Below are 10,197 nucleotides of genomic sequence, written 5' to 3'. Positions count from 1 at the left end.
GGCCAGGCTCCAGGCGGCAGCAGCAGGAATGGCCAGGCAGTGGAGGGAGGGGAAGGGGAGTGTGCCTTCTCCCCTGCACTGTGCAACAGCTTCAGTCCCACATCTCTGCTGCTGAGCCTGGATGGGTGAGTCTGGAACAGGCATGGGGCCAGGGCTGCCCACCCTATCTAGCAAGACAGCAGCCCTGGACTTCAGGAAGGTGGATTTCATTGAGCTAAGGAGACTAGTCGGGGAGGCACTGAGGTCCTGGAGGGGTGGGGAGTTGGGAGTTAAAGAAGAGTGGTCGTTCCTGAAGGAGATAATCCTCCAAACCCAAAGGGTGGCAAGCCCAACATGGATCAAAGGGGGCAAGAGTGCTCAAAAGCCCCCATGGCTCACCAAAAGCATCTAGGAACATTTCAAAGCTAAGAAGGAGGTTTACACCCAATGGAAGGGAGGGTCCATCACCAGGGAGGACTATACCTCCATTGCTTGGGATTGTAGGGGGGCTGTTAGGAAGGCCAAGGCAGAGATGGAACTGGGCCTAGCAACCCGGATCAAGGATAACAAGAAGTCCTTTTTTAAATACATAGAGGGTAAAAAGAAAGTTCCAGGTAATGTGGGGCCTCTGCAGGACATGCTTGGAAATCTGGTAGTCTCACCAGATAACAAAGCTAACCTATTTAACAATTTCTTTGCCTCCATTTTTCTGAGCAGGGACCAGGTCATCCCCCCCACCAGGATCCCCGATGGTTCCAGGGGAGGCACAGCCAGACCTGGGGTCAGAGAGGATCTAGTCAGGGAACTTCTGGTGGGACTGGACGTGTTCAGATCAGCAGGTCCTGATGATCTCCACCCCAGAGTGCTGAGGGAATTAGCAGAGGTCATTGCAGGACCCCTGGCACAGCTTTACGAGCACTCGTGGTGCTCTGGCCATGTGCCAGAGGACTGGAAAAGGGCCAATGTGGTCCCCATTTTCAAAAAAGGGAGGAAGGAGGACCCAGGAAATTATAGGCCTGTTATTCTTACCTTGGTTCTGGGGAAGCTCTTTGAGAAAATTATCCAGGTGCACATCTGCGAGGGGCAAGCAGGGGAGTGTATGCTTAGGGGCAACCAACATGGGTTAATTAGAGGCAGGTCCTGTCAGACCAACCTGGTGGCCTTCTATGATCAGGTCGCTAAATCCTTGGACGCAGGCATCACGGTGGACGTAGTCTTTCTGGACTTTAGAAAAGCCTTCGACACTGTCTCTCAACCCATTCTCATTAAAAAATTAAGAGATTGTGGCGTTGATGTCTACGCAGTCAGATAGGTGGCCAATTGGCTGGTGGGCCGCACCCAGTGGTGGTGGATGGGTCCTTTTTGACCTGGAGGGACGTGGGCAGTGGGGTCCCCCAGGGCTCGTCCTCAGGCCCACACTGTTCAACATCTTCATCAGCGACTTGGACGAGGGGGTGACAAGCACCTTTTTCAAATTCGCAGATGACCAGCAGCCAAAGAAGCTAACAGAAAACTGGGCTGGGGGGCAGGGGCAGAAGGGCTGGGGAGCAGAGGCTTTGGGTGGGGAGCACAGGGCAGCAGGGCTGGGGGGCAGGGGCTTTGGGTGAGGGGCAAGGGGCACAAGCAGGGCATCCCGCCATGTATCCCCTGCCCTCATTTTATTTTTCTGGCATGCCAGCACTCCGGCACCTTCCAAGGTAGGCATTGTGGGTGTTTTTGGCGCTCTGTCCAAAAAACGTTGCCTACCCCTGCACTACACAAACACACACAAATCAGAACAAACATATTTTTTTAAATAAAATTAAAATATGTTATTGTCAGTGTTTGATTTTTAGTATATAATTTGTTGGGTTTTTTCAAGTCCTCAGTTTACCTGCAAAATAGCTAGCACATGGGAAAGAGTAATGCAAGTCTTACCCCTCTGCCCTGCCAATGTGCCACATACTTAATCCAGAATCTGTCCCTATGAGTTAGAAATTAGTCATAACCTGCCTGTTTTGCTGAGATGTACAATTGCAGCGGTGGTTTGCATACTTTGCGTCATGTAGAGATCTACCAAACACTACAGTGAAACCCTGAAAATATTTTATATGCTGACCATCCCATAGTTGGTAATGGCTTTTTCTTACTTAGCCTGGCTGTCTTGAAGCGAGTGACCTGCAAGTCAAAGACTCAGTATCTAACTACCAAAATTCTATGCAATCCACTCCTAGTACTAGCTGATTTGAAAGTAAACTTATCTTGTTTAATTTATAAATTATTTTAAATGTGCCATGTAAGAGGCTAACTGAAAGAAAGCCTGTGGTTTGATTTCAGTTTACCAGTAATGGAGTGGAAGTTTCTGTATTCTTGGAGATAGATTTAATGTCAGCTTTCTAACTCTAACCAGCCTATAATCACAACCGTGTGACAGGCTAACCTTTTCATGGTGAGAGCTGATTCCGTTTCCATGGTAGCTCAGTTTTAAAGCTAGGAATGATGATGGTGTCCCAGGGAGAGAAGGTCATAAGTGGGGAATTACAATGGATTTTGAATTGTAATGTGGAATTAATGTGAACTGCTCTGAGCCCACAGAGGATCAGGGGTTGGACTTCTATGTCAAATACTTTTTAAATACTTTTGTGAGCTATATCATTATTCAGCAATACAATATCAGAAGGAAAATTTGTGTCAGGAAACAATTTGAATTGTAGTCTAGAAAACTGGTTGGGAAGAGCTTCTCTTTTTTCCTACAATTAATTTTCCTGTGTAATTAAGTTATCAAAAACATTATGCAGTACATACACAAATGACCCCTTTAACTAAGAGGCTCTGTCTTTAATCAGATCTCTGCCATCAATATTACTTAAAATGTTGCCTGCTTCTGTTCACAATGTAGTCCAGGAGGGCTGATAAATTTAACTCCAAAGAACTAAGTCTCTGATCCCAATTACACTCCCAGGCCTTAGTGTAGCTCTTAGTCAATGTACATTGCCGTGTCCGCTTTTGAGGAAAGAAAACTGAAACTTACACTTCTTTGCAATTAAAGACCAGGGGTAATAGGCAACATTCACACCATAATAGTAGGTACACTCTTGCAGGGAAAGGCTTGTGTGTTTTGTTGATTCACTGCCAGAGACGACCTGTCACCATAGCTCAGCGTAAGGGAACTGGGAGGGGCTTCTCTAAACAGAAGATTAAAAGTTTGAGCTAAGAAGTCTAGAGGAAGGAATCTTAGGAGTAGCAAGAAAGTTTGAGATGACAACTGTTATCTTATTGTTCATTTCTGTGTTAATGAGACAGAAACCATGAGGGAGATGAGTTTGGACTTAATGGCTAGAGACAGAAATTACAGATAAACTAGTATAAGTGATCAGAAACTGGTTCCAATCTGTAACACAACAGTTCAGTGCACATAAAATGCTTTGAAAATGAAAACCAATTTAAGATAAAACTGAATGAGTGTAGTATCAGACCTAACTGATTTAGGCTAAATCAGTTTATTGAACTTCTGTACCAGATCCCCTCCTGATTCAAGTTAATTCACAGTCCCCCAACATCCCAGGATGCTTTGCACCTCCCCTGCAAACCCCACTTTGCTGTGTGGGTGGACTAGCCATGGCCCAAACTATCTGCTCCAGCAGAGCAGGGAGGCATGCTCTAGCACCCCCTGGCTTCTGGCCTGGGTCACTGCAAGCATGAGACTGCATTTCTAGAATCAAAAGTCTGTTCGCTTGCTTATCCATTCAATCTATACAGTTTAGACTAATCTGCAAAGATTGAATTGATTCAGCCTTGGGCATTTTGACTGTCTCTATTTTGAGAATATTTGAACTGTAATGGAGAGCAAATTCAGTAAGACATGCTTACATGGATTTTTTTTCCTTTGGTTTTGTAAAAACAGCTCAATTTGAAGTTTCTGGCCTAATACTAATTAGAGCTGAGTTTACAAACTAACTAGAGAGGAAATGAAGATGAAGAAAATATTAATTCAATTGCAGACACTGTGGCAAGAAATGACAGGGTGTTGTAAAGGAAATTCTGAAGCATCCTCTGTTGTTTTGGTGCTACTGGCAGCTTAAAATAGAGACTAAAACTAAAAATATGTTAAGAGTCCAACATAACAATGTATTGTTAAAGCTAGAAAAATAATCATTTCGACATCCTAGCAATTTTTCTAAAATACAAAATGCCCTATAAAAACATAACAGTAAACATGCAAATTCACTAAATAATAAGAGTACAATCTAAAGTGTCAATGACATTAACATTCACTGTTTCATGTGAATAATTATTTAGGTATTGCAAATACTCCTGTAACAACATTTAGATATAGCATTCTTTCAAAAGGCAGCTTTGTTGATTGTAGAAAAATTCAAACTGCCAGGAAATACATTCCATCTGCCTCTTCAAGAAGCATCTATTAAAGCCTCAGAAATGCTCAGAGCTATAATTTGTTTATAGGAATTACTTGTGGACAGGCTCAAGTTTCATTACGCTGAACCTGATTCACTCTCTGGCCTTGATCAAAGCAACCAGCTCTCTGGGCCTTTTCTGTTGTCTTTTATGTAAGCAACAATTCTTCTGACTGCCTTGACATAAGGATTTTAATGTGCTTAACAAACATCTACAAAATCCCTCTAAATTGTGGAGGTATGGGGTTGAATTCTTGAACCCAGTCAAATTACTGTGTGCCGTTATAGCACAAAGCTGCCTCAAAGCAGCAGGAGCTAGCAGTTCCACTGCTTTCTCCACCAGCCACCTCACCATCATCCTTAAACTAAACTATCATACATTTCAATTAGCAAAGCATCATCAAGATCACATATCAAGTGCTGCTTCTGCTTTAAATAACCACTGCAGAATGTCAAGAGACAGCAAGAAGTCCTTGCTGGTATCCAGCAACATTCCTCAAAGGAGATACGTAATTGTTCCAGAGGAAGGAAGTGCCAAATCTTTGCCTCTCCTATTGCCGTAATGTAAGAAAGAAACTAGAAATACCTATATCCTTAAATTAAGCATTATCACAGTGTTATTGCTGATAATGCTTTGAGGTAGTTCATAGATTTCATAGATTTTTAGGGTTGGAAGAGACCTTAGTAGATCATTAAGTCCAACCCCCTGGCCTGGGCAGGAAAGAGCTCTGGGGTCAGATGACCCCAGCTAGGTGCTTGTCTAGTCTCCTCTTAAAGACCTCCAAAGTAGGGGAAAGCACCACCTCCCTTGGAAGCATATTCCAGATTTTGGCATCCCTCACCATAAATAAGTTTTCCCTAATGTCTAATCGAAATCTGCTCTCTGTCAGTTTATGGCCGTTGTTCCTAGTAACCACAAGGGGTGCCCTGGTAAACAGAATATCCCCTATTTCTTGCTGCTCCCCCTGATGAATTTGTAGATGGCTACAAGATCCTCTCTCAGCCTTCTTTTACAGAGGCTGAAGAGATTCAGGTCCTTCAATCTCTCCTCGTAGGATCTAACCTGTAGGCCCATAAGCATATGAGTAGCCCTCCTCTGAACCTTCTCAAGGTTATCCACACCCCTCTTGAAGTGCAGTGCCCAGAACTGAATGCAGTACTCCAGCTGCGGTCTTAACCAATGTCGCATAGAGGGGAAGTATCACTTCCCTAGACCTGCTCGTGATGCACCTTCTAATGCATGAAAGAGTGCAGTTGGCTTTACTTATTGCTTCATCACATTGATGACTCATGTTCATTTTGGAGTCAACTATGACTCCGAGATCCCTTTCTGCTGCTGACCTGCTTAAAAAGTCCTCCGAGATCCCTTTCTGCTGCTGTACTGCTTAAAAAGTCACCTCCCAGCCTAAAAATGACCCATCCACCACCACCCTGTGTGTGTGCCCCATAAGCCAATTTTCCACCCACCTGACCATGTAGTAATCTATGCCACAATCGCCTAATTTGTTTATAAGAATGGGATGTGACACTGCCTCAAAGGCCTTTTTAAAATCCAAGTAGATGACATCTACCTCAACTCCTGCATCTAAGCATTTTGTGACCCGGTCATAAAAAGCAACAAGGTTAGTCAGGTAGGATCTACCTGCTATGAACCCATGCTGGTTGCCATTCAGCATTATTTTTCCTGCTGGACTCCCACAAATGTGATCCTTGATACTTTTTTCAAAGGTTTTCCCAAGGACAGAGGTGAGACTAACCAGCCTATACTTACCTGGATCTTTCTTCCTCCCCTTCTTGAAAATAGGGGCCACGTTGGCCCTTTGCCAGTCCTCTTGGACCCATCCTGAGCACCATGAGTGCTCAAACAACCTCGCCAGTGGTTCTGCAATGACACTGGCCAATTCCTTCAGCACCCTTGGATGAAGATCATTTGGGCCTGATTACTTAAACACATCCAGTCCCCCCAAATGCTCCTTCACTAGGTCAGTGCTAACTGTTGGTGGGCTGGAGTCCCTCTTGTGCCTGTCTATAGCCCCTTTGGGAGATATGTCTTTATCTGTGTTTAAGAACACAGATGCAAAGAACTTGTTTAGGAGCTCAGCTTTGTCCTTCCTATCTGTTACCAACTGCCCTGGTCTGTCATGTAGGGGTCCTATGCTTCCATGCACCTTCTTTTTACTCACTATGTCCCTAAAGAAGGACTTTTTGTTGTCTTTAATTTTTGTAGCCAGTCTGAGTTCCATTTCTGTTTTGGCCTTTCTAACTGACTCCCTGCAACTGCGAGCCAAGCAGGTATACTCCTCCATGGTGGTTACCCCCTGCTTCCACAGTCTGTATGCCTCTCTTTTTCTCCTTTGGCTCTCTTGGCTTTCCCTGTTTAGCAAAGCGGGTTTCTTGGCTCTTTTGCCTCCCTTTAAACCTTTACTTCACTATTCAGGGGTCGGTTTGTTTTTTATGACTTTATGGTGAAAGAAAGTTTTTTCTCACTCACTCACATTCCCTTCTGTGACATTTATATGGCATTCTATGCAAGTCAGAAGTTAGTCCTGAGTTTATGTCTGCATAGCTCAGTCATTCTGCCTGTGAATTCATAGGGGGATGTTTCTTGGCAGCAAAAAATATGGTTCAAGTGAACAAATGCCACATCATATTGACTGGATCTGTTTTGTTACACTACACGTGTTATATAGTCACAAGCTCCTGAAAGTAAATAGCATTATTTTCACTGTTCTCCTTTTGTACAGTTTTTCTACCTTATCACTTATCTGTATCTATCTCTGTAGGTGATGCAGTAGAAGAAATTGACCTGACTGTGGTTTACCAAGCAGCAGCTAATGGTGACATTAACACTCTGACTGCGGTAATTCGTGAAGATCCTTCAATCTTAGAATGCTGTGACAGTGAGGGTAAAACAGTGATTTATCATGCTTCCTACGGGTTAATCACTAAAACATGGTACTGAGCTATTATTGGTTTCTTTTCAGTTTTATTCTTAACATCAAAGGTAAGGGAATCATCACAAGTAGAATTGCATCTGGTTTCCCACTTTTGTAAGTAGTAGAAATGATGCATTCAACATATTTTTTGGACATTCACCAGAAATATGTATTCTAGAAGGCGATAATATAATATAACCTTCTTCTTTCTTCGTACTAATGACATAATCTATTTAATCATACAAATGCAACTGAACCATGGATTTCAGGAACAAGTCCTCTGCCATGTATTTATTCGATCGGGTTTAGAAAGGAAGATGTTGGGAAACTGCTGAAATTTTAGCAAAAGAGGGAGAAAATCATTTCTGTAGTCAAATTCAAATCATATACATTTGTGGACATTTTAAGGACCTGTGGGGCCAAATTTCCAAAATTAGACCATTTCAGTCATTTATACTTGTGAAATGTGGGCCTGAGTGCAAACAGATAAATGATGAAAAGGTAAATATGGAGTTGCTTGCAAAAAAGGGTAACTGGATGTATAATTACCTGTTCTACGCTTGCCACTTCCTATTTTTTTTCAATTCAAGTCTCCATGCTATGTCCATCACTGCTATACCCAAATCACCTTCATTTTGTGCATGCAGTTGCTTGTAAACATGCATGAATTTGCCAAGTAAATATGAACCAGAAAACTATAAATGTGTCACATTAACTAGATTGTATTCAATCCCACCTCTCATTTTTAATCACAGTGATATTTTTCCAAGATGCAGACGAAAAATATACAGTCTAAATCCTAAGAAATGCAGAGATCTGTGTCAGTGACAGATCTGTATCACAGATTCAGAGACGGTGAAGCTCTAAATGGATGGGCTCAGCAGTATCACGGAGAGAACCTAGTTCTGGCACCAGTCTCTTGCTGCCTGTGATAGCAGAGAGGCTGACCAGATTGAGGAGGAAAGGAACCTCCAAAATGCCTCCTGAATGATTAGTTCAGCTGTTTCAAGAATGATATTAATGGAGTTAAGCTTCCTACCCCAAAGTCCAACAGTCTCCAATATCATCTTTATAATGTCCCCAGGGTTCTGGTGTAGACAAGATGAGACCCCAAGCATTAGTTTGAATGTTTCTTCCTGATTGCCTTCTATGATGAAATCACTGGCTCTGTGGATGCAGGGAGTGCAGTGGACATGATATATTTTGCCTTTAGCAAGGCTTTTGATACAGTCTCCCACAACATTTTTGCAAATAAACTAAGGAAGTATGGTTTGGATGAATGAATGGTAAGGTGGATAGAAATCTGGCTGGATTGTCAGGTTCAAAGGGTAGTAATCAATGGTCCCCCACTACAGAAAGGACATAGACAAATTGGAGAAAGTCCAGTGGAGGGCAATGAAAATGGTGAGAGTTTTTAAGACCCAGCTAGACAAAGCTTGGCTAGTATGATCTAGTTGGGGATGGCCCTGCTTTGAGCAGGAGGTTGGACTAGATGGCCTCCTGAGGTCCCTTCCAACCCTAATTTTCTATGTTTCTAGGACTGCACTCTTCTTTCCAGTAATGGAAAGAACTACAGGAATCACACACTTAAATTCGGAATGTTCTAGAAAACAGAATAATCTTTCAAGTATGACTTACATGTGATAGCATCTGTAGACCACATTCTTCTGTGCCCCCAGAACAGTGCCTATTCTCTTAAATAGGCATACACAGATAGGGTGAAATGGAAGTCTGAGGGGAGTGCCTTCAAGGACTGAGCTGGCCCATGTTCTGAGAAATGTCACTAACAGGGACCCAGAGGCTCCTGTTAATTTAAGGGGAAGATGCAGCAGGCTAACGTTGTGGTGTAGGCAGGCAACTAGCAGGAGCTACCTGCTCTGCAACAAGCTGGCTGTGTGGGGCAGAGTCCAGACAGCCTGAGGATAAAGGCCATAAACAGCTGGGTTGAGCTGCAGCAGTGAGGGGCAAGCTGACAATTAAGCCCAAGGGGAAACCCCTGTGCCTGTCTGGGGGGGGGTCACCTGACCTAAAGGGGCAGTGCCCCAGAGCATATAAGTCTGGCACCAGAAGCAAGGTGGGCAGCCTGACTCCTGTGTGCTACAGGGAACAGAGCTCCAGGGAGAGAGGGGCTGAAAGAGACAGCCTGGCAAGCACCCAAGCCACCCATGGGAGCTAGGAGATGAGAGCCCAAAAGGGTGGGAGGGCTTGTAAGAAGGCATAAACCTGAGGTTTTTGTTGAAAGTGGTCACTTGTATTTGTATTGCATTTGAGTTGAAACCAGAGGACCAGGTTATGGCTATGGGAGCAGCATACTGGCCACAGTGGTGCTGAAGAGGTACCCTGCATAGAGCCCTGTATGGGTCAGAGACCATAAGGGGGCTGAGCAGCACCAGAACCACCTGGCCTGGGGAAGCTGGGGGTGGAGCATAAGCAGCCTTGCCCAAGTCAGGGACCCCAGAGGGCCCAGAGGTGAAAAGAAAAGCCTTCCCTGGGTCTGGGACCACAGGAGATCCAGAGCCTAAGGGCCAGGAGGCCCAGAGCATGTGAGAGACAGGCGATAGAGGCCAAGAAACTGACATGCAGAGAGGGTTGAGGCCAAGAAAGCCAGGCCAGAATAAGTGGGCCACAGCTGGAAGCCAACAGCCAGAATAATGGTAGGCTAAAGCCAAGAGGGCAGAGTCCCCTACAGGAGGCCATGGTTATTGCCCCAAAGGCAACTTTTGCTCTAGGGCACAGATAGGAACAGGGGGCCATAACTGAGTTGGGGCGAGATGGTTGTCAGACAAGCACTTGAGACCACAGGTAGCAAGAGACTGAGGCTGACACTGGGGCCCTGGGGTAATCTCTGTACATATAATTAGTTACATCAGAGTATGGCAGGCAAAGTA

At 44.3% G+C, this 10,197-nt stretch overlaps 1 protein-coding gene across 1 annotated transcript in view; it reads left to right on the top strand.

Annotated features, from left to right (window-relative positions):
• ANKRD55 (ankyrin repeat domain 55) overlaps nucleotides 1–10,197 on the top strand; it is a 96,598-nt gene that overhangs the window by 20,846 nt on the left and 65,555 nt on the right. Inside the window, exon 2 of the mRNA XM_014518805.1 lies at nucleotides 7,157–7,279. Within this exon, the coding sequence (XP_014374291.1) occupies nucleotides 7,157–7,279 (123 nt within the window). The remainder of the gene's footprint in view (nucleotides 1–7,156; nucleotides 7,280–10,197) is intronic.

The sequence above is a fragment of the Alligator sinensis genome, unplaced genomic scaffold (genome assembly GCF_000455745.1).
Source record: "Alligator sinensis unplaced genomic scaffold, ASM45574v1 scaffold123_1, whole genome shotgun sequence".
In the NCBI taxonomy this organism is placed as follows: Eukaryota; Metazoa; Chordata; order Crocodylia; family Alligatoridae; genus Alligator; species Alligator sinensis.
Note: the sequence above shows the minus strand (reverse complement) of the source record. Positions and strands in the feature narration are given on the sequence as shown.